The sequence below is a fragment of the Crocodylus porosus genome, unplaced genomic scaffold, assembly GCF_001723895.1.
Source record: "Crocodylus porosus isolate Cpor-Errol unplaced genomic scaffold, CroPor_comp1, whole genome shotgun sequence".
Taxonomy (NCBI): domain Eukaryota; kingdom Metazoa; phylum Chordata; order Crocodylia; family Crocodylidae; genus Crocodylus; species Crocodylus porosus.
Genome location: NW_017728949.1, coordinates 19620350 through 19644881, shown reverse-complemented (window position 1 = coordinate 19644881; position 24532 = coordinate 19620350). Strand labels below are relative to the sequence as shown.

The following is a 24532-nucleotide window of genomic DNA, read 5'->3' as shown; positions in this document are numbered from 1 at the left end:
GCTGGGGTAATGTAGGCCCAGCACTCTTTCCTGCTTATGCAGGGGGTCGGACTCGATGATCTATTGAGGTCCCTTCCGACCCTAGTATCTATGAATCTATGAACACTAGGGAGATTACAACAATATTTTGATACCAGTTTTCTACGGAGTATTACCATATAATCCATTATGAGGTTTGCATCATGAGTTAGAAAGTGATGCTAAGGAACAAGAATGACTAATTTTTTTCCCTTTGTAGAAAACAAAAAATATAAAGTCACAAAATATGAACTTTTGTCAAAATAACACCCTCAAATATAACGTTAAAACTGTAACATTACAACTTCACATTTTAGCTGGCTAAGGTGCTACAATCACACTGCATCAAATATGCTAACATTAGACCAGTTTCAGGTTACAAACTACATGGGAAGACAGCCCATATTACACAGGTGCCAAATTCAGCATCTTATCCAATTGATCATGGTATCTCCCTGTATTATTACAAGATTATGCCATTTTCCTACCTAGAAACCAGACAGTCAACGAAACAAAAATACTAGATATACATGGTACATCATATCCAATATACTTTACACTGCCAAAACTGATATAATGAAAGTACAGTAGTACTACTTCTACAGTTACCTTTACATTAACAGCATAGTCCACTGATATGCCAACTAGGTAAGTGCATAATTCACTTAACATCATAACACAAAGCCAGTTCCAGTTTTTACTCATCGCTTACATTGCAAAAAATGTTGCCTGGCCACAACCCCTCCCCCTGCTTAGGGCTGGGCCTCACTCCCTTCCTTCTATGTGGCCAGGTTGGGGCCTGGCCATGCCCCCTTCTCTTTCCATGGGGCTGGGTCAAGCTCCTTTCTATTATGGGGCTGCATTGGGGCCACCCTGCCCTGCTTTTCATGACCAGGTGGTTTCCACCATGCCTAACTGGGGCACTGGCCTGGGAACACCAGCTGGATCCCACCCATGGACAGACCGGCACTGCCAGTCCAGCCTGCTGGCATAAAAGGTTGGGTACAACTAGTAGAAACCATTTGAGTGCACAGCAGCTTTCAACCTCACTTAATTGTACTCCAGGTAAAGTGCACTAGAAAAAGTGAAAAGAATGAAGCTGTCAAAGGACTGCTGTTGGAAGACTTGAAAATGACTGGGAGCTCATCTGCTTCATGCCTAACCCCTCATGTACAAGGCCTCTAGTAGTCACTGCTGAGCTATTAGAAATCTTGAAAATAAAGACAGCTAGGCAGTTTTGAGGCTGCTAATAGTGTATCTCTGACTGGGCAGCATGCTTAACATGCATTCATCATATACACTGCATATAGTGCACATTCTGTGCGAGGGCAGGCAGAACCATGCTAAAACTCTATACTTACACAGACTAAGTACAGTGTACTAACAATATGCTCAGCAAGGTACAAGACAGTGAAGACAGTACAAGTGAGAAAGTGAATACTTTCAGGTATTGATACTGAAAATGTATGTGCACAGGTAGATCCCTGAACACAACAGGACTATACATTTGCACAGGTTAATGACAGTCTGAAGTGTTTGCCATATCAGAACCTACAAATGTAATAACAGATAACTGGGAAACTTTTTCACCATTCTGTGCACTCAAGTATCAAGCTTCCTCCTACTCAAATGGGGGAAATCAGTACAGGCAACCCCCACTCAAAGCTGTTTCACTTAGCACTATTTTGTTATAACACTTATTGTACATTGATACCCAATTCCACTTAGCACTCAGCAAGTCTCATTATAACACTCACTGGCATCATACAGCAGGCAGCAGGGAAAATTGGTTTCGCTTAATGCCATTCCACTTAGTGCTCTTAATCGCTTCCCCCCAAAAAAGTGTTAAGCGGGGTTTGCCTGTATCTCTACAATGACTGTGATATACCCCCCAGTGTTTATCAGTCACCAAAGCAACACACTACACAACTCATATGTTGGCTGTTGGACCACTACTTTTAAGCTGGAACTCACTGCCAGTCACAACTCAGTCTGATTTCTCAATACTTTGGTGGAAATATATAGTTATTTCCTAACATAGATAGTACAGAACCTCCACGACAGACTGAAATGTTAAAACCACAGCAGCAGATTGCAAGTCAAGGGAATCGGCTGAGGTTTTTAAGGAACAGAAGTTCCACCCCCGGAGCAGAAGGCTCCCCAGGGCAGGTACTGCATGCACTCCCAGGGGAAATCCAGCGTGAAGGGCACACGGACACACACCCCTATTTGGAAACACACAAAATTTTTACACACACACACACCACCTATTTTGACCTAGTGGCACCTACCACAATGGGTTTGGCACCCACCCAAGCAACATTTAGCTGGGACCAGCCCAGCTAAATCCCCATGGTCTCCAAATCGTTTTTCCACCCTTCCCAGCTGTCCTATTTATAGAAGACTGAAAGCCAACCAGAGTAAATAGCCAGTGCTGTGCACAGGGCCTCCCCTCAGCTTCCTGCATCCAATACACGGGCTGCACCCTGAGCTCCCGGCCTGGCCCCACAGCAGGGGGGTGCGTTCAGAGCTGGAAGCTGCTACGAGGGCCTCTGCCCCTGTCCCGGGGCGCTCTGGTTGTTCACACCTCTCCGGGGGGGGCTCCTGACCCAGGCCGCGCACCAGCCACTTGGGGCAGGAAACCCTCGCCATTTAAAAGGGTAAACTGAGGCACAGACAACCCCCAACACGCGCGGTCCCTCGGCTTCTCGGCTGCAGATCCAGGAAGGGAACCCAGGTGTCCGGTGCACCCCCGTGGCTCCGCTGAAGCTGGGGAAAGAACTTAGAAGTCCGAGCTCCACATGCCCCCGCGGGCCGGCGCTGCGCGCCCACCTTGGCTCTGCCGGCCTCCAGCTTCCTCCGCCGCTCCTCGTCCTCCATCGCGGGGAGGGGAGGAATCCCTCCGGCCGCGGGGGGCAGGGAGGTCTCGCCCCAAGGATCAACTCTCCGACCAACCTGTCACGTGGGGGAGGGGCAGGCAAACGAACTCTCGGTCATGGCCGCTCCGCCACACGTCCCCGCCCACCAGCGCCGCAGACCAATCACCGAGCAGGCTGCACAAGCCTCAGCCAATTAGGAGTCTTGAGGATCGCGCCGTCCCTCCCCAGGCTCAGTGGACCGCGCCTCTGCAGACGGGTGCACTCGTTGACCAATGGTGGCTCAGCACTAGGGGTCCAAGCCAATGGCACTAGGAACCGTTATTTTAGCTCCCCCCACTCACGCGGTGTGGGTGGAGCCCTCACAAGCAGTTGGCAGAGCCGGCGCCGGGCCGCCCCAGAGGCAAGCAAAGCACCAATGGGGAAGCTTCTCTCCTCCCGGCGCTGCGGGCCACCCCCCACGGGTCGATTCAAACCGCCCCATGGCCAAACCCCGCCCCCACGCCAACACTACCCAATCACGGAGCGGAGGCCTCAATTCCCGGGAAACCCGATCCGGCCACTCAGCAGCAGGAAGCCCCCCTCCCTCCTGGGGAAGCTCTGCCCTCCCGCGCCTATTTTGCCGCGCGAGCCGAGGGCGGCGGTTGGGAGCGGGTGAGGGTGGTATTGTTGTCTTGCTGCGGTGCCGTTAGCTGCCTAGCCCGGCCCCCGGGGGAACTGGTCGTGCTCCAAGTCCATTGCCGCTCCTGGTGCTGGAATTGCTCTTTTCCCGCGAGGGGCAGATGATGAGCGCCCCTCTCGTTGCGGGTTAAACGCCCTCCTGTGTAGAGGCCCTGTTCCTGCCCCAGAGCTCCTGATGGAGCTCCCCCAGGACAGCGCCTGCCCCTGCCACAGCGCCCGTAGCCCTGCCCTGGGGGTGCTAAGCAGCACTGTCTTATGGCAAGGGCTACTGTCTTTTCTTGCCCCTAGAGGACTGGGGAGCTGAGTTGTGGCTAAGTATCAAGACTGGGGGAGGGGGACACTGGGAGTGGTACATCCTGCGATGCTGGAGGACTGGAATGGCTCATTTCAGCTCTGGAGCAAACAAGTTACCGGACTGACCTGGGTGGCACTGCCCACCACTTGCCCTCCCCTGAAGGTGTGACTTGGAGATGCTCACAAGGCACTTAGCAGGCGTTTACCAGTTTTGACATGCTGATGCTCACACTTTAAATGTCCTTAATATGGTCTAAGTGTAATATGTAATTTCATCCTATGGTGTTACTCTGCCTTCATCTTTTCTGATGAAGTAAGCTCAGCCTCCAGAAAGCTTATCCATCTCTGATTCAGTCCCTACTCTGTCTTCTGCCTGACAACATAGGTTGGTCCAATCAAAATGCAGGTTTCCCTTGCTTTATAGTGTACATGTGTTCCTGGAAAGTGGCGCATAACTTGAATTCGCATAAAGGGAACCCACTTTACAAAGTAACAAATAGGGATACATTTCAAGACCTCAATAGTACTGGCCCTTAGACCCATTTCTACCACTTTTACGAGCGAATTTTGGTACTTGCCAACAGCAGACAGTACAGGCAGTCCTCGACTTGCAACGTTTTGAGTTACAGCATTTTGCACTTACAATGTTTATAAATTGACACGGTTTCAACTTTCTGACATCAGTTTCGACTTTATAACACTTGATCTGACGCCAAGCCATGCCAGCGAACAAGTTCACTGTGTCACACTTCTCCCTGGAGAACATCTGTCCAAACTTCCCTGGACACTTTTTTTAAGAAAGCAGACAAGACTCCAGAAAAACCTGCAGCCAAGACCTGAGAAGACTCCAGCCAAGAGCCCTTCAAAACATCCAGCAAAATCTCCTCAAAGAAGTCCTTTCAAATCTATTTATCTTCCAAATAATTGCTATTTACAATAGAATTACATTAATGTAGCTATCTTACTCATCAATAATTCAGTACAAAATTCTAGATTATTTTTGATGAAAATAGGATATTGGGCGTTGGTTCAAGAACCAATTCCCCAGTTATAACGTTGTTTCCTATGGGAAAATTGGTTCCAAGTTACAACATTTCGACTTAAGACTGGTTTTCAGGAACCGATTGTGTCATAAGTCTGAGGACTGCCTGTACACACAAGCACAGGGTACTATCATAATGGGGATGGCAACTACAGAAATATGTCGCAGACAATGAGGAAGGAGCACAGATCCACACAGGAGACTATTTTGGTGTGTGTCACTCCCACAATGCACCGCAGAAAGCAGCTGACTGTGGGCTTCCACCACTCCAATCTCGTAAGAGTGAATTTACCTTGCATACAATGAATTTTTGGTATAAAAACGGTCATCGCATATGAGTGTATTCACACATACAGAACCCGCATACAGTGAAGGAAACTTGTATGTTACCTCACCTCACAAATCACATTTCTCTCCTGTCCCTCCACAGCTACAGCAACTTTTCAACAAATGCACAAGACGTGTGCAGACAGCTTTAGCATCTGTCTCGCTATTTTGATAGTTTTAGCTGTCAAAATGATGATTCCAAGCAGCTGTAATAGGCAGGAACCAGTTCTGACATTTGTAAGACCTTAGGTCTTTTCTCAGCTCTGGCACTAGCCCTGTTCCCCAGCCTTGGCACAACATTTCTTCCTAGGCTCTTTTTTCACTTTCCACAATTCATTTTTCAGTTCAGATCACAGCCATGTCAAGATTTATGCTTACCTCACCATTTGTTTAATTTTACAAATGGGGGTAACCCCATTGGCTTTCTGAATTACAGTCCATAAAGTAGAGCCCATCCAGAATGCTCTACAGAAATATGGAGGAGTAACAATTGCTTTTTGACTTCTTACATTCATTATTCTAGACATCACAGTAGACTTTCTACTTGCAGAAACTAAAATATTGCATGGAAGACACCTATTCAGCAAAGCTCCAAAAACATAAGGATAGTATCCACTGGGAGTTGAACTAGATGACCTTCTGAGGCCCCTTCCAACCTTAACTTGCTGTGATTCTAAGTCAACAGGAACCCTCAGACAAAATCCTGCTGCTTTGTTTGTGATCAAGAGGTCACCTAAGCCTTGGTAACCTATGCATAAAATCATGGATAGGAGCTTCAGGCAGGTAGCCTGCCTCCTTGGCTACTGGCTTGAGTCAACAGATGTGTCTCTATTCCCTCTGAAGGGACCCTCCAGCTGCTTCTCCCACTTGTCTCTTCATGATAGGGCAGTGTCTGTGAGCCATCCAACTGAGTGCATCTGAGTCTTCCCTCCTCAGCCATTAGGGTTTGATGCACTTTTGAAAGCAGGGCTGCAGCATGGTTCTTGACTGATGGATAGGACAAGTGGGGTAAGGGCAGTGGAAGACTGTGTATAGTGGCAGCCAATATTCTCTGCAATGTGGCCACTTTTCTGCCCCACCTCCCTCCCACAGTATCACTTATGTGTTTCTGAGATATCTAGCATCCTACCTCCATCTCTATGTATCCATTGACATCCTCCCTCCATTGACAAGGTCCTTGTGTCCCCAGATGTTTTGCTGCTGAGCTATCTCCCTTTGTGGGACTCCACAACCAAGTGCTTCACACACTGGATGTCATCTCTGCCTAGCTGCCTCTAGTAGGCATGTTCCCAGCAAGTCAAGCCAAGGACCTTGGTGAAGGTCTTCCAGGATTGGGACCCCTGTCTAGAAAGACCACCACAGATATAATCAGTAGAAGAGCTACCAGCAATATATAGGAGCACAGTGTTTTCTACCACTCTGAGGTACCTGTAACAACACCCCTCACACGTTCTTCTGCTGGCAAACCAGGAGTAGCCTACTGGGAAAAAAAAAAAAAGAAACTAATCAAGCTGGCTCAGTTGTGACTGTCACAAGTTTCAAGTTAGGAGCAACCTATAGTTGTGCTTCCTCAGGAGCAAACCAAGAGCATGACTATGTCTGGTTCCCAAATCTACTCTTGTCTTCTGATTCCTGTTTTGTGCATGTAACTGATGCAAGTTGTTTTCCCCTCCTTGCTAGATCAGCTTTGCTGGGCTGAGAGAGAGAGGCTGCTAGCCGTGCCTTACTACCAGCTGTAATACAGGATAAGTAACAGTCTCCTTCATTATTAAAAGCTCATCACCAATCAGCAGAACATTTTGCATGAAAATTCCTATTAAAAACAGAAAGTACTGTAAGACTTTTGGGGAGTGCAGTCCTGGAGCTAGTGCTGCTAGCTTTTGATATGGGCCTCATACTACTGAACCAGAAATACTCAGTTAAGTTTTGGTCTCCATTTGATGTGTTGGGAGTTCACTGTACATAAATCACATAACTACCTACACCTGGAGATGAAGTTGTTTATGTTGTAGCCATACACTGCAAACTTAGCAACCGGGCTCCCTGGCCTAGGCTCAGAGCTAGTCAGAAGACCACAACACACAGAGCTGGGATTAATGACAATTCCAGTGAAAAGCTAGCAGCAATAAAGTAGAGGGGGACATTCTCATTCAAGATGAGCAAAACTGCAGAGATCCTTACTAACCCACAGCAGAAGAGGATGCATTAAGACAGAAACAGAAAAGAACATTGTGCTTGGGATTTTTTTTGTTGGTTTTTGACATTCGTTTGGACTTCAAAACATTTTTTTATTGTCTCTATCTTCAGAAGAGACTTTTTGTGAAGTCATCAGTGAAGATCCTGGAGTTAAAATGAGAGAGAACTGAAATTAAAAGCTAGTTTATCTGCAGTCTGAAAGGTTGCCATAATGACAGACCCTACAATGGTAGATCACATGACCCGACTAAAACTCAAACTCTTAGAGAAGGTAAGGGGATGTATTTGCAATGTTCATATTTTTGTATCTTCTAAAACTTTAGAGTATACTGCCAATCATTCTACTTCAACATGGGTACGTGGGTTTTACATCCACTCAGGATTTGTATTCTATTGTGAGAGAACAGAGTTGTACAGCATTAGAGTATTATAATTGTAGTCATTTTCATAGAACAAAAGTATATCAGATTATATGAACCTTAAAACAAAATAAGGGGAAAAGCAAATAAAATCAAGGACAAAGCAATTACAATCCCAGGGAAAAAATGACCAGATAATGAAATGTTATTTTAAGTTGTTACTCATTATCATTTAGTAAAATGACAATCACAAGAGCAGGCCAGAAGCATTGGGAAGCTCAGATATCTTTCAGCAACCTTTATGTCTTCCTGTTTATAGGTTATTCTGGGATCTGGTTAATCCTACATGCTATTTAAGCACCCACTGCCTGGGGGCTGTGCACCATGAAAAACCTCTGCAGAACTCTGCTTAACCATGCCCGGAATATCTCTCCAAACCACAGCCTTATTTAAACTCCCTTAGTACACAGTTGAGGCACAGGCACATTTGGGGTCCTGATTAGGGTTCCTATAGCAGGACTCTGAGGAGGCTGTTTGGGTTTGAAGTCCATGGGAGGAGATGAGCTTTGGCTGGAGAAATCAATACTGTCTGCATAGTGTTTGCTCAGCAACCCTGCAGTTACACTCAACCTCTGTTCACTGCCTGAGGCAGCATTAACTTATGTTTATATGTATACCAGAAATTTTAGTTTACAGAAGTTTCCCTTGCTCACAGCAGATGCCATAACTACGCCATGGCACAGGCATACCCCACTGCTTGTGGAAGCACTGCATGTTTTCATCCTGAGTGACTGAGCTGGCTAACAGTGAAGTGCACCGTGAGCAAACATCCCAGTGGCTCCTGTAACACCACCCTGTACCACGCACCATGGGATATAGGAGTGGTTCATTATGGGATACTGGTGTGGCACTGAGAATTGTGGTAGTTGGGGTTAATGTCCCTTAATGTCATTTTCTTTGCTCCTTCTTAAAATGTGTGCCACATATTTTGAAAAACTGCAGTACCTTGCATTGTGTTTCCTCGCCATTAGCATGAGTACCATAAAAGTCCTCTTTGTAATTGTTCCACCCAAAGACGCTGCGTCATTTCTTTGTATTTGCACCACTTGGACAGTAGAAGTATGACATGGGGATATTAGCACAACCTGGGGGCAGAAGGGGTATACAAAAACAATGAATGGATGCTGTAAGGACAGGGATGGGGTCAGTAACTGCACCCTGAGACATTCACTAACCATCTGAACATGGCTAAGCCTCATGCCTGGGCTTAGGAGACTAGCATGGAGTGGTGGCATCATACTTGTGATTCATGTCTGGGATGATCAGCTGTGGCTGCAAACTTTCCAAGACAATATTTCTGGCACTGTGGGTTGAGTATGGCTCTGTCCTTCAGAGCAGTGACAGTAAACCGGTTTCATATACCAATTCTGGCCCTTCGCTCCACCTAGCTTCTCAGTACATCAGTGGAAGGTGATACTTCCACATGGTGATGCAGATACTGATGGTTCACAAGGAGCAGCCAACAGACAATACTGACTGATGGAGGAAGGTGCACAATGCTTGTATGCCTGTGCACAAAAGCGTACATGAGAAGCTTCAAGCAGGGATATTCTTCCTCAACTTCCATATTTGCACTGAAATGCTAATACTCATTCTGAGTGGTGTGGCATACCCTCTCCTCCCCTAGCTCATTAAGCCATATATTGGCATCTGGACAACAGCAGGGGAGGTTTAACTAGACCTTAAGTAGATGCAGAATGACAGCTAAATGTGTTTCTGGGTATTTGATAGGGCAGTGGAGAGAGACATCCCATGATAACGCATAACTTTGGCAAACCAAATATTCCCATCATACCTGTTGCCTGCTATTGTATGGTACAGGCTTTGTGAGGCTAAGGGGAAACTTTGTCAATGGGATGGCAGAAGAAGAGGAACAGACTGTGCATAATTTAAGCAGCTAGACACACGGGCAAGAAACAGAGCCCACTATAATGCTGTTCAGCTAAGGGAGGCTTTAAAAGAACACTTCAGTGGTATGTCATGAATTGTGCCAATATTTGTTTTTAAAGGCCACACAGCCTTTGTGGGGGAGAGACTGGAATGCCCGTGCATGTAGGCAGCTGTGAATTTTAATATTCTCAATTCCATACGAAATACTAAAATTTTTATTTGAGATAACAGTGCTGCACTACTTAAATTCAGTAACAACAGACAGATCAAGGACCCCTACAACCAACCAACCAACCAACCTAGGAAGACAACCATCACGAGTAACTGAACATAAATACTTTTATCATGCATCATGGCCAGGCTGATCAGTATAAAAAATGAGGTTGCTTCTGAAAGACTACAGCAACTGACAGATGCAAAGATATCCATGCTGGTTTTATCTCAGTGACTATATGTGGGCTTGTGCCCCATGGGGAGGTATTGTGACTCAGCTGACAGGATCTGGGTTTTGTCAGCTTCTAGGCACCTTATGCGCAGACATATGCACAATTCTGTCAACAGAAAACTGTCAAAACATTCTCATGTTGGCCAGATCTCATCTTTCTCTGGGGACATCCACTGAGTGGTAGAGGAGCTGTTGGTACTGCAGGATGCTGAGAAAGAGCCAAAGAGTCAGCATAGAAGTTCAAGTATAGAAATCCCAACAGTCTTATCCCTCTCTGGATATTCAAAATCTGCTAGCTTTAAGGATTAATCCTGACATGCTCTATCATCCTGCCCTCTATAGCAGTGTTTCTCAACCTGTGGGTCACAACCCAAAAGTGGGTTGCAAGAATATATTAAAGGATCGTGGACAATCTTTAAAAATGGATTTTCCTTTAAAAGAGAAAAATGTGTCTTTTCCCTTGTAGAGTTCCAGCCTGCAAGGAGCTGCCTGGCGTCCCCCCTGCCTCACACACCCACACTGAGGGGCTGGGGCCTGGTGTTAGAGCATAAATAATGTATGCCCCTGGAGGCTGGGGGGAGCATGGTGACTGCCCACAGGCAGGAGTGGCAGGGGCATAGCAGTGACAAGCAGGGAGCTCCTGCAGGCAGCCATAGTGGTGTCGGCAGCAGGAGGAGGGGGGTGACCACCCGCAGATGCCACTGGCAGACACTAACACTGTCAGGGGGGAGGAGGGAGCGGCGACTGTCCACAGGTGCTGCCGGCAGCAGCAGCCAATTGCAGAGGGTGCATTGCCAATCTCAGTGAATCCACATGCACCCACATGCACCCCCTATGCATCACCAGTGGGTTAGAGGGTCAGGAGCGAGGGTTGGAGCTGGGCCCCATAACTGGGTTGGGACTGACCATTGATGTTTACAACTAGGTCCTGGTACAAAAAAGGTTGAGAACCACTTCTTTAGAGGAAGTAATACTGGGGCAGAACTGTGCGGGTCTTCCAGGCCTCTGTGCAAGTAATCATCTTATACAAGACAAAATGGCTTGTTGACATTACAGGTTGTTCTTTAATGGAACTAGATTTATTCTGAAATGTTTCAGATCCAGCAGACTTTTATTAACAAAAACTACCCCTAACTCTGATATTGAGATCTACTGAGGAAAATTGCTAAGTACTTTATAAGGGAGCTCACCATTATTATCTTCATTTACAGACACAAAAACTGAAGCCCAAAGAAAAGAATTAACTTGCCTATGATCACTCCACAGACCAGCGGTTGAGACAGAAAAAGGATGTCAGTTTAAGTTTCAGTCCAGTGCACTGTCCACTTGGTCACACTACCTCTAAAAGCTAATCTGTTTCCACTCTTTTATGATTGTGACATTATAAATAGTCTGTAATTGACAAGGTTTCCAGGATGAGTGCTAGCTTGTTCAAGGTAGTGCCAGTTGCTCAGATTTGGACACCAATTCTACCAGCAGATTCCCTGCTCTGTATACAGCAGCTGGTAAATGGGGGCCTGTTGCAGCAATATGTTCAGCAGTTGCAGCTGTGTGATGAGGCACTGGCTGTGAAAGACATGTCTTTCTGCTTTCCTACAGCCACTCCCCACCCCCTCAAACCCCAGATGTAGCCCATAGACTTCTAAAAACAACCCAGGAAGTGCTTCTGTGATAGGGACTCTACCTCTCAGCTGTCAGGAAGTCATTCCATTTGTATTTAAATCTGTAATATGATCACCTAAGTTCAGGAAAGCACAAAAGATATCAGCAGTGAGCTTGTATTCCCTGGAAACGCTGCCTTGAAAAATCTGCATTCTTTGACAAGAGGCACAGCTTTATCACTTTTTGGTTTCTGTTGCTTCTTGCCACAAACTTCTGCTTCAGGCAGAAGTAATTAATCACAAAAGAATCATTCAGAAACTCTAAATATGTTGGGCTTTGCTTGTTTTTAAATATGGAAATTGCTTTTTACCTCAGGATATGCCAGAAAGAAATTACTCGCGCTTCGGAGCAATCCACACCAACAGCAAGCTACCCACATGCTTGTTTATTAAAGACGGATTAAGAAGGCTTTTGTTTTATGTGTTGTCTTTACTGATGCTTAAAGATGGCATTGGAAGTTTGTTTACCCCTTTACAAAGCAATATGAATAAGTGTAGAAGTTTTGTCTTGCCTTGCCTGGGAATATCAGGATTGTGATTGTCAATTCTTCACTTCCGTTTCTCCCAGAGGGACCCCATAGAGGCCTGGAGACCAGTAGTCTCCTTCTCAGTCCTCAACTAAAGTAGAAAGGGTACTGACTCTCATGGAGAACTATATTGTAAACCTCTGGTACCCCAGTGCCTGCCTCCACTTACTAAACTGAGATCAAATACAAAAAAAGCAAGCCTGCAGCCAGTACTGTATAAAGGGCCCTTATCTTCCTTTCTCCCAAAGGTTGTGTATTCTCTGTAGCTTGTTTCTGCATAAGCAGCTCAAAAGACTAGAGTTGGACCTGGTGAGCCATCCCGGGTGCAGACAGAACTGATAATTTTCACCCAATCTGGCCGTAGAAAGTGGTCTATAGCTGTGACCAAACGCAAGTGCGTGGCTGAGGGGAGCTTAAAAAAAATGGCCTATCATTGGGCCTTGCATGAGGCAGATGAAGACATTTAAAAACAAAGTGTTTTCATTTCTGTCTGCGTACATTTTTTCCTCTCTCTTAAATGAGGCTTTTCCCCTCAATTAGGTAGCCTGCTGGTATATAGAAGTGGGGCTCCAGAATTATGGTCTTATCTTGGTATGGGCTACTATATTTTAACCCTCTGCTTAATAAGATAATTCTCTTGGGTAATACTTCACTACAAGCACAGCTGAGACAAAGTCTCTTTCTCCACAGGCTTTGCTCTCATGTATACAAATATATTCCAGGTACCTTAGTACAGACCTTGTAGTGTGTGTGAAGTGTTTATCCATTGTACTCAGGTGACCATCTGCTTTAAAACAACCATCTGCTTTAAAATTTAAGCCTTCACTGTGTGTGTCCTGATAAATTGTTTTTAGTTTAGTTTGGTACATCAGCAATTTTGGATAGTCCATTCCAGTGGTGCAATAGGTTAGCACATGGTATTGATAAGCAGTACTTATCAAGTGATGCCAAGGTTGTGAGTTCAAGCCTTGCCTAGAGCACTGCCTTTAAGTTTGCCAGGGTTTCTTTCTTTTAAGTACCAAGAGGCCCTTTCAGCATCAGAACTGGGGGGAGGAGTACCAAAGGCACCATTCAGAGGGCTCAAGTGCCTCTATACTAATGCTAAGAGCATGGCAAACAAGCAGGAAGAACTCACACTTCTACTCACAGATAATAACTTTGATTTAGTGGGGCTAAAATAAACCTGGTAGGACCCTACCCATGACTGGGTGGTATACATTGAGGGCTACAGGTTGTACAGAAGGGACAGAGTAGGGAGGAAAGGGGGTGGGGTTGCTTTCCATGTAAAGGAGCGTTTTACATCTAACCTAATCAAAATGGGATCAGAGGAGGAGAAAGTTGAGGCAGTGTGGGTTAGGATACATAGAGGTCATGGGGAAAGGTACTTGGTGGTGGGGGCCTGCCAAAGCTAAAAGCTGTCCAAGACAAAAAGCTAGACTTGGAATTCTTGAGGCAGCTCTCAGGCCATACAGTCTAGGGATGTGGTTGTCATGGGGGACCTAGACTACCCTGACATCTGCTGGGAGGAGCAGTCAGCCAAATCCAACCATTCACTTAGGTTCTTAACCTGCATGCAGGACCTTCACCTAATGCAAGAAGGGAATGCCTTACTGGGCTTGGTGTTGGCTACAGGAGAGGACCTAGTAGGAGAGCTGCAGAATCGTGGTCACCTGGGGACAGTGACCACCAATCAATCCAATTCACCATATGACATAGGGTGGGTAAGGTAACTAGTAGGGTGGAAGTACTTGACTTTAGGAAGGCTAACTCCAGTCTGCTTAGGAGTCTAGTCAATGACACTGCAGAAGAAGAGTATTGGAGATGGGAGTCCAGGAAGGGTGGTTGTTCCTAAAGGAAGCAATCCTTCGGGCACAGAGGGAGATTATCCCAGTACGAGGGAAAAGAGCCAAAAAACTTCCTTGGCTAAACAGGGACATCCAAGGAAGCCTAAGGGCAAAAAAGAAGGCATATAGAAGCAGGGGGAAGCTACCAAGGAGGAGTATACCGACTTGGCCCGCACTTGCAGGGGGGCAGTTAAAAAGGCCAAAGCAACTACAGAACTGAGGCTAGCAACACAAATTAAAGACAACGAATGGTCTTTTTTTTAGGCATGTAGGAAGTAAAAGGAAGGCGCAGGGCAGCATAGGACCCCTATTGAACAAGGAAGAGCAATTAATGACAGACAAGGGAAACAAGGCTGAGCTATTCAATGGGTTTTTGCCTCAGATGGGTATCTTGAGCCCTGTTCAGGAACACTAAGAACCAGTTAGGAGACTGTCAGAGGGGCACCAGCCTACCAACTGTTGATGCTGACTTGGTGCAGAGTCACTTGGATGGACTGGATGTGTTCAAGTCAGCAGGACCAGATGAGCTGCATCCCAGAGTACTGAAGGAATTGGCCAGTGTCATGGCAGAACCACTGGCACAACTGTTTGAGCGCTCATGGTACTTGGGTCAGGTCCCAGAGGACCAATGTGGTCCCTATTTTCAAGGGGAGAAAGGAGGATCCGAGTAATTATAGGCCAGTCAGTTTCACCTCCATCCTTGGAAAGGTCTTTGAAAAGATTATGAAGGATCATATTTGTGGGAATCCAGCTGGAAAAAATAATGCAGTAGGGAAATCAGCATGGATTTGTAGCAGGTAGATCATGTCTGACCAATCTGGTTTCATTTTATGATAGTGTCACAAAATGCTTTGATGCAGGAGTAGAGGTGGATGTCATTTTCTTGGACTTTAGCAAGGCCTTCAATACAGTATCTCATCCTATTCTCATAAATAGAAAGGCTGTGACATAGATATTTACATGGTCCAATAGGTGGCAAATTGACTTACCAGTCACATCCAGAGAGCGCGGTAGTAGATGGGTCAAGGATCCCACAGAGTTCAGTCCTTGGACTTGTACTCTTCAATATCTTCACCAGTGACTTGGCTGTGGGTGTGAAGTGTACTCTGTCCAAGTTTGCAGACTATACTAAATTGTGGGGTAAAGTGCACACTCCAGAGAGTAAGGAACGATTACAGTCAGACCTGGACAGGTTAGAAAAGTGGGCAATATACAATAAGATGCAGTATAACAAGGACAAGTTCAGAGTGCTACACCTAGGGTGCAAAAATATTCAGCACACCTACTGCCTGGGAAGTGACCCTCTCAGTAGCACAGAAGCAGAAAGGGATCTTGGAGTCATAGTGGACTCCAAGATGAACATGAGTCACCAGTGTAACGAAATCATCGGCAAAGCTAACTGGACTATATCATGCATCAGCAGATGCATAACAAATAGATCCAAGGAAGTGATACTTCCCTTCTATGCAGCATTGGTCAGACCACAACTGGAATAGTGTGTCCAATTTTGGGTGCTGTTCTTCAAGAAGGATGTTGATAGACTTGAGAGGGTCCAGAGGAGGGCCACTTGTATGGTTAGGGGCTTACAGAACAAGCCCTATGAGGAGAACGTGAGAGACCTGGACCTCTTCAGCCTCCACAAGAGGAGGAGGAGAGGTGATCTTGTGGCCATCTATAGATTCATTGGGGAAATGCAGCAAGGGACTGGAGATGCTCTGTTCACCAGGGCACCTCTCGGGGTAAAAGGAACAATGGTCCCAAACTAACAGAGACCAGATTTAGATAGACATCAGGAAAAGCTTCTTCACAGTGAGGGTGGCCAAAATTTGGAATGGGCTTCCAAGAGACATGGTGCTATCCCCTACCTTGGGGGTCTTTAAGAGAAGGCTGAGTAGGCATCTGGCTGGGGTCATCTGACCCCAGCACTCTTTCCTGCCTAGGCAGGAGGTCAGACTCAATAATCTTGTTAGACCCTAACTCCATGTGGCACCCAGTGTTTAGGGAGATGACAATCCAATTGCTCAGAATCCAGTTGCTCAGGGAGCAAACATCAGCACACATTGCTCACAACAGTTTTATTCAAAATGGAGACAGCTTTGGGCTAGCTCCCAAAAAAACCCAAACAAACAGGGAACAGCAGTGAACATTAGTTCTTCTCACATTTTATACACCTTGGTTCATGCTCATTAACATTTACTCCACCTTTGCCCCTCCTGTCTCAAGCTCTGCCCCCGTTTACTGTTTACTTCATTAGCATGAAATTGCCTATGCATTTCATTCATTTACATGCTGTTGCTATGTGTGCATGCTCAAGGCCATGAACCCAGCTTCTCCCAGTCAATTATGGCTTCTTACCAACTCCATCTCCAAGGTCTTGCTTTTGCTCATCTCCCAATGATAGCTGGTGGGCTACATCCTGTTCTCCTTACACAATGAATCATACAGGTCTTACAACACTACAACATTGTTAGGAAAATGCTTGCCTAAGCATCTTGCAATGTTACTTTTAATATATTATTCTGTTTTGTGGCTAGCAGCTCTGCTAGGTCACAGATTAAAGCCTTTATTCAGCTGCAAATCCAGTGCTCCCCAAGATCCAAATACAGTTACCTTAACAGATGTATTGAGGTCCTTTCCGACCCTAGCATTTATGAATCTATGGTCTCTTGCTGTTAGAGTCCCAAACACAGATCTTCACCTGTACCACGTACATCATCCAGTCCCATTCAAGCAAACTCTGTTTATTTCCATATGTATCTCAGAACTCTTCGCTTACAGCTGTGTAAACTGATGAAGTAACAAAAGACCCACCTTGAGCCCATGTACTGACTGCACATTGCTGCCTCTCAAGTTCTCACTTGGTCCTGTCAACCCCTTGGGATTGTTGGCAGCTGGTAGAAGCTGAAATAGACTTCAAAAGACCCTACATTTTCATGAGGGATCTAGCCTTGTGCATCTGTAACAGCTCTCTGTAGCCTCCAACTTCAGCTGAGGCAGGGGGTAACCCTGAAGGTCCCTAGCTCTTCCAAGCATATGAGCCAATAGCAGGATTAATTCCCCTATTGCAGATATGTAGCAAGTGTAATGGTTAAGAACAGAGAAATGTCCTTTGGCTCCAAATCTCTCTTCCCCCTCCCCAATCCAAAAAGGAGGTCTGTGATACAGAGCCAAAAGATGTTTCTGTTCTTAGTCCTTGACTTTTATCCACTTATTATGGCTTTATTCACAGAAACTAGAAAATGAACGTGAGAACCTGGAGAAGACTGATTCACCACTCCCCACAGCAAGTAAGTTTAAAAATCTACTCTAGTTTAACCACATATTACAGGGTGGATGCAGGAACCACTTGCTGACATTCTCAGGCCAATGTTATGGAAGAAGTCAGACTAGATAGTCAAAAAGTTTATTCTTGGCCTTAATACCTATAAGAAGCCTCTCTGATCACACACTCTAATCCATCCTCCTTGTTCCACCCCCCCCCCCACACACACACACACACACTCTTCCAGCTCCCAGCCCCTTGAAGCAATTAGCAATTAGAATCTGCCTGGTCACCGATTTGCTGAAAGGGATGTTGATGTTCTGATACAGAGATAACTGACTCATACTGGTGCTACCTTAGCAAATTCCAGGCATCTGAGTCTGTCTGCCAGCACCTTGAAAGGAGCTGGGGGCAGGTAAAAGGCTTGACCCAGCAGCCACTCCTCTGTTCAGCCAAGGAGCAGCACTTGGAGGTGCTGATGGAGTCACATGCTATGGTCTTCAGCTGGAAAGACTGGCTTCACCATGTTACATCAGTCTGGACACCACAAGTGGGCATCCCAGGGCCAGTCTAGTTGTTGGCCTGCCTACTTGGCTCAAGGCAAACTGCTCATCTGCCACACCTTTGATGAAATTAAATTTGGAAGATGTTAACAAGGCAGGAGGCTGCCCATTTAATTGCCCTGATACCAAGGGCCTATACATGGCTCTGAACTTACCCTCATACCATGTCCTATACCTCGCAGCTGGCATCCATAGTTAGCACTCCAGTGCCTCACACTGGGATTCTCAATCCCTGTGCCCTTACATGGGGACTCTCAATCACACTCACTAGAGGCTCCCAGCCCCTCCCTTTCTCTCAGGCTCCCTGCCCAGCTCTGGACCCTCTTGGTCCCCTCACAACCCACACTGGACCTCATCCCATATACCCTCACATTGGGGCGTCTCAATCCCAAGCAGTCATCCTACACACCCCCACACTGGGGCCTTATCTCATGTGCCCCTACACTGGGGTTTCTCTATCCCCACAATCATCTCCTACCCTCCTTTTCTGAGCCTCAGGCCTCACTGTAGACCTGGGCTCTGTCACAGGTCCCCTTCTCCAGCCTGGACCCTGCCTCAGGCTTCATTCCAGCTGCCTGGGCCCTATGCTTTTACTTTGTAGGGGATGTTCCCCTAGCCTTGCCCCTATTCAGAGTAACCCACAAGGCAGCAGGGGGCTGAAGCTTTCTGGCACCCCATACTCACCCTTCACTGGGGAGGCACAGATGTGGCATTTCCTGGTGTGTGCCCCACCACACCATCCACCCCCAGCAGGGTATAATTTTAGGCCATGACCCAGAGCCAGGGACCTCCAACCATCCCCATAGTTCCTGCCTTGTACCACCTAGCTGTTATACAAGGAGTAGCAGCCACTCTAACTGGATGATGTTCTTCTCCTGACTGCTTGCAACAAACTGCTAGCCCTACTGCTCACGGCCTGTTTTTATTACAAACAGCTGGGCACTGCTCCCAATCAGGCAGTCTTCTGCTGGTCATGTGCCCTGATTGGGAGTGCAGCCACCTGCAGGCTACTCTGCTTCCTGACCACATCCTTCTGAGTGCCAGGCAAAAGCTGTGTCTTATCACACCCTACCAAAGTCAGTGTCTCTTAAAATCAGCCTTAGATTGAAATGTAAGGGTTCACTGGGCAATTAGAATACACCAAAGTATTGTATGCAACCATTTGATTTTTTTAATATTAGGAATTTCTATGGTTCCCTGCACCCTACTTCCAACCCTCTCCTCCCCCACCCCTGACTTCCATTTTTGTATGTCCAAAACAATAGGTAAAACCAGATTCTCAGCTGTGTCTGAGGAGCACCTTGATAGAGCTTTTATATTACCATCACACACAAGATGCACTGGGCACCATAAAGTCTTTGCTCATTCTTGCTACGGGATTCCGAAGTGGTAACAGAAAAGATTCTTTTTTTTCTGGGAAAAGTAACCAGACTTCGTGGCATCCTGTTTTCCAGAATTAACTCATTATTGTAATTGTATGTAACAGTGCTATGTTAAGTTCTCCTTACAGAAGTAACAGACTATCCTATTACTATGTTAGGGAGCAACGAAGGACATGAGGATGCATTGCAAGGTGCACTGAGACGGAGGAAAGACCTGTTGCAGGAGCTTAGGGTAAGAGTCTTCTTTACTAATGGGCAATTGCTGAGAGGGATTTCAGTTAAACCAGGTCCTGTTGAACATGTGTGTTTCACACACAAGCAATAGTATTAATTATAGTTGTTTCCAACTTGCATGGGTAATGAGAGGATCCAGGATTGCTGATCTCTTGAGATCCAAGAATTTAATGAAGTTTGCATTTACACATCTGCTTTACTGCCGAGTAGACTAATTTACTGCCGAGTAAAGCATCACCATCTGCACATGCAATGGTATTAGGCCACAGTAAACTAATTTACTCCACAGTAAAATAGTACTATTAAAAACAGTACTATCTTACAGTGGAGTCATTTACTGTGATTAAATGCAAGCGTAGGAGCTGACCATGGGCATAAACTGCACTCAGTCAGCCCAGCTAGCAGGAGTCCAGACTCCTAGCCTAGCCACATTGCTCTGTATGTGCAGCACCCTCATGCCCCAGTCAGCCCCTCTACCACCCAGCACCACCACCCAGAACCTCGGATAGAGCAGGGCAGAAGCAACCCTGGCATAAACTGCTCTGCCTTTACTCAGATTGCTGTTGTCCTGGGCACACATGTAGATGCTGTGCCCAGGAGTAGTTTACTCTGGCTCAAATTGCTCCACAGTTTATTACTTTACATTAATTGCACATGTAGATGAACCCATGAAATGTTAAAAGGAAGTAGAACTCATTCACAGAATTTAAAGGAGAAAACACAACTTTACACTTAACAACCTTTTCCTGGGTTTATGGAAACATTGTTTCACTGGGTGGGGATAAAGGATGCAGATTTAAAAGAAAGACAAAGACTTTTGGCCCAAGACATGCTTCAGAAATTCAGGTAGCAGTTTACTCCCTAAAGCTATTTAGGAACTTGTATGAGAGTCTGTTGCTGGAATCACATCCAGCAATGTGTCCAAGGTATATCATAGGGTTTGTAGGCAGGCAGGGAAACAGAGCATCCAAAGAAGAGTGTGGGGGAAACTAACTTCTGCCCAAATTCTTATAGAGTTTACCTTGGAAAGCAAGTATTGATGCCCATGGAAGCAAATTCCTTTATCAGGCACAGACCCAAGCACCACAATAGGAGGGCAGTGGTAAAGGAATCCTCCCTCAGTCTGCAGAGTGACTTGGGAAATGCAGTCACTAAGTGGCCTGAGGAAGAAGAGATATAGAGCTATAGGGACTGAGAAGACAGGAGAGACCATGTTGATGCTTGTCCCTTTGTTTCATGTCTTCCACTCCACCACAAGAGACCCCAAGGAAGAAGGAGCCTCAACAAAGTTTTAGACAGACACCAACTGTTTCTCTGCTGCCCTTTTAGTTTTCAGTTTGACTGAGAAGGGATGAATAAAAAGGGTACTTTTAAGCACTCCAGCAAAACAGGCAGCTGGGGTCCTAGTAAAGAAGGGGAAATAGTAATATGGAAATGTAACCCGGGTACACCCAAGGGTGTGCTCTATTCTCAATTGAATAAGATGGGTAGGCAGGAGGGGGTGCTGTGAGAGGGATGCCAAAATTTCAAGCAGATCCCTCTTTCCTCCATAGAGTTAGCCCAAGCCCAAAGTTCTTAACTATATACAATCTATTAAGTTATAATATACATAAACCTAAAACTAAATATCATATATATGATATTTAGTTTTAGGTTTATGTATTATTTATTTACACAGAGAACAACCAATAACCAAGGTCAAACGCTAAATAACACTATTTAGAACATTACAATACAACATTTCAATTACAAAATATAAGGCGCAAACAATTTTAATAACATCTATCCCTTAATATAATCCCTGACCCATGGCAAGAGACACCACTTGGGGGGTGTCCAGGAATCACCAGGGGCCCCTCCCCTTAGGGCCTTGACTAGACGGGGGGCTGCTCACCCAGCCCCTTCTCTGGGTTTGCCTGCCCCAAATGTCTTTCCCCTGTGGGACCCAAGGGCCCAATGACTCACGCTCCCTCAGGTGGTGGTGGTCAGGGCACAGCTCGATGGGGTCTCCTCTGCTGCAGTGCCTCTCCTGCACCACTGGACTCCTCTCCACCCTGTGCCCGACTCTGGGCACCGAGGGCTCAGCTCCTCTCAGCTGCTGCACCACGGCTGCTGGGCCTCACACTGCAGGAAAAAAAACACACCTAACAAGACTGGCACTTCTACTATTTTGCTTGTGTGTCATCTGTTTTGGCTACTTGCATAGTAAACTCTTTGGGGTAGACACTATGTTTCATGATACATTTTTTTTAGCACCCTGCATAATAAGGCTCCAATCCTGACTGGAGTCTCTCAATATTATCTGCCAGGAGGAGTGTCTGTATTATTACTTCTTACAAGGTTTCTTGTTTCAGGGTAGGGGGAGGCGTTAGGAGCAAGGGGAACAGGAACAGGGGGAAATTGGCTATTAACAAAACCATGTTTCCTGAAACTTTTGAAGATTGTCTTTATTATTTATTTCCAGAGCTCAGTGAAGGAAATGCATAGAAGAAACAGAAATTTGTGACAGGCAGGGATTTATCTGGATGATGTCTTTTATTGGACCAAGTCTATCCCAACCCTGTGGTTGGTCCAATAAAAGATAAACATCCACAACAATCCTTGCCACAGGAAAAAAAAAGATTTTCTGTGGCTGTGTGATTTCCTTTATGGAATGGTCACTTGCATTCAGCAGCATAACCAGGAGTGGGCAAGAGGGAGCACCAATCCTGGGCACCAGTTTAGGAGGGTTGCCAAAATTGATCTCTTCTGCGGAGTCTGTGCCTTGGCAGCAAGAGCATCTTCACAGTGTTGCTCTTGCAGCAGCAGCCAGTGTTGATGCTGCTTTAAGGACAAGAGGCAGGGTGGGCAGAGCATACAGCAGTAGCCAAGGACTGGGTATTTCTGCATTCCCCTACCTACCCCTGCTCTCAGAATCTGCATGTTCCACCTGCTCTCAGAACCCCCCTTCCCACACGCCTTCTTCATCCCTGCTCCCTGTCAGGGTTTGCTGACAGCATAAACTCTGCACGTTATATCACTGCTCTCATTCTGTTAGTTTCTGCAGCGTGATGCCAGGAGTTCCCATAGCAGCATACTGGTGGATCAGATTCACTCCTGCTGTGGAGTTGGTAGGATTAAACAAGGCCAAGTTCCACCCAGTGCTGCCTTTACACTACAAGGCTCTCCCTCTGACAAATGCTACCAAATTATTTGATCTTGTAGGAGCAGCAGTTTTTGGAAGAATTTTCAAGGCCCCAGCTCTTGGCAGGAAGTCACTGTAAAAGCTACAGAACAGAACCTACATACGTTTACCAGCCACTTCTTCCAGTTCCGCCAGCAGAGCCACCCAGGATCATCCAGCACACAGTAAGATCCTTGCTATGTCAGTACTAAGACCAACAGCATCCCTCTAAAAAACAGCTGTAGCGCCTAGCTTCCTATGTGTAGATGGCTATCAAAATCCTGACTTAGAAAGTGGGTCTCCTTATCTCTCATTCCCTGCATTAGCAGAGGTTAGGCAGGAGCAGATCCAGGGCAGGTGTACTGGTCACTCGCATCCCCCTTTGATTCCTACTTCACTCCACGTTTAAAACCAACTACCTAAGGGAGTTGATTATAATCTACCTGATTCTTTCTAAACTCTTCATTTGACAGGTGTTAAAGACCCTCTCTTCTTTGTAATGGTCCTCGTGTTCCAACAATCAAGCTATCCTTTGTTTTGCAATTCTGGGATGTGTAAAGATTGCTGTCTATTAGCTGCCCCTGGTACTGAAGCTTCTATTTCACAGGGCTGCAGATTAACTCATTCCAAATAAGTTTTTTGTTTTTGCTTGAATCTTAAATTGAATAATACAGCCCTGGGTCCCCAGCATATTAGTAAAGCTTCTAGTTTCTTTTTCACTGGAGAAAAATGTGTTGTTTTATATGTGATAAAACACATTTCAAAATCCTAGATCCACCCATGAGGCTTGCAGGAGTGTTGCAGAGGAAAGATGGGATTCTCCAAGGAAAGTATGGAATTCTTTATCACTTAATATCTTCATGTGGGGCATGAAATTCTGATATAGAAGGTCAGACTAGACAATCTAATTTCTTTCAACCTTAAAACTTATAAAGCTGTAAATGTCCCTGGCTCCAAAACTGAGCTGAGGATGGTAGTAAGGATTTACATGAGAGGGAAATGGAATGAACCCAAAGACTCAGTCTGGATGAGTCCTGCAATCACACAGTTCTGTTGGGCAGAAACAGTTTGTGCCCCCATCTTCAAACAGGGCTTTTTGGAAGTAAAAGAGTGGTCGGGGAAAACCTACCTGTAATTTTAGAAGCTGCATTTCAAAATCTGGCTCAGATGATCAAACTGGGTCTTGTCTATACTCCCCTCCCTCTGCTGCGGCAATTTATGGTGACAGATCGCAGCTGTCACTAGCAAGCTGCCAGGGCATGTGCTTCTTTCAGCTCCACAGGACTCCACCCCAGAGCTATGCCACCAGAGTACAAAATGCACCTTAGAAAGGCCCCAGCTACTGAAGGGGACTGAGGCAGGCAGCAGATGGCACAGCAGAGATTGTTTCATTCTGTCAGCAGAAAGGAGGGTGCTGCTAGTGTAGAGGAGCTTTGCGTGCCAATGTACTCCAAATGTTCTGGCAGAACTGGAGTTCAATTTGGGAAAGCCTTTGCTGTGCAAACTAGGTCTCAAAAAGGTCTGCCTGCCTGACATCACTTACAAGAGTGTTCAGAGTGTAAATAATAGATTTCATAGATTTCATAGACATTAGGGCTGGAAGGGACCTCGGGAGATCATCGACTCCAGCCCCCTGCCCAAAGGGCAGGAAGTCAGCTGGGGTCATAGGATCCCAGCAAGATAAGCATCCAATTTACTCTTGAAGGTG

The 24532-nt window shown here is 45.9% G+C and overlaps 2 protein-coding genes across 11 annotated transcripts in view; one reads left to right on the top strand and one right to left on the bottom strand.

Moving 5' to 3' along the window:
• The window catches only part of PCNT (pericentrin), a 135782-nt gene extending 132735 nt beyond the window's left edge, over nucleotides 1–3047 (bottom strand). For 4 of the 9 annotated variants that reach the window (XM_019553909.1, XM_019553910.1, XM_019553914.1 and 1 more), the window contains exon 1: nucleotides 2851–3047. In XM_019553909.1, coding sequence (XP_019409454.1) covers nucleotides 2851–2898 — 48 coding nt within the window. In that variant the 5' untranslated portion in view covers nucleotides 2899–3047. The remainder of the gene's footprint in view (nucleotides 1–2850) is intronic. The other 5 variants (XM_019553911.1, XM_019553913.1, XM_019553915.1 and 2 more) reach the window with 3 other exon arrangements.
• Nucleotides 3048–6678: 3631 nt separating this feature from the next.
• The window catches only part of CUNH21orf58 (chromosome unknown C21orf58 homolog), a 37145-nt gene continuing 19291 nt past the window's right edge, over nucleotides 6679–24532 (top strand). For both annotated transcript variants that reach the window (XM_019554660.1, XM_019554659.1), the window contains exons 1-4: nucleotides 6679–7705; nucleotides 17450–17507; nucleotides 19586–19659; nucleotides 22866–23009. In XM_019554660.1, coding sequence (XP_019410205.1) covers nucleotides 7646–7705; nucleotides 17450–17507; nucleotides 19586–19659; nucleotides 22866–23009 — 336 coding nt within the window. In that variant the 5' untranslated portion in view covers nucleotides 6679–7645. The remainder of the gene's footprint in view (nucleotides 7706–17449; nucleotides 17508–19585; nucleotides 19660–22865; nucleotides 23010–24532) is intronic.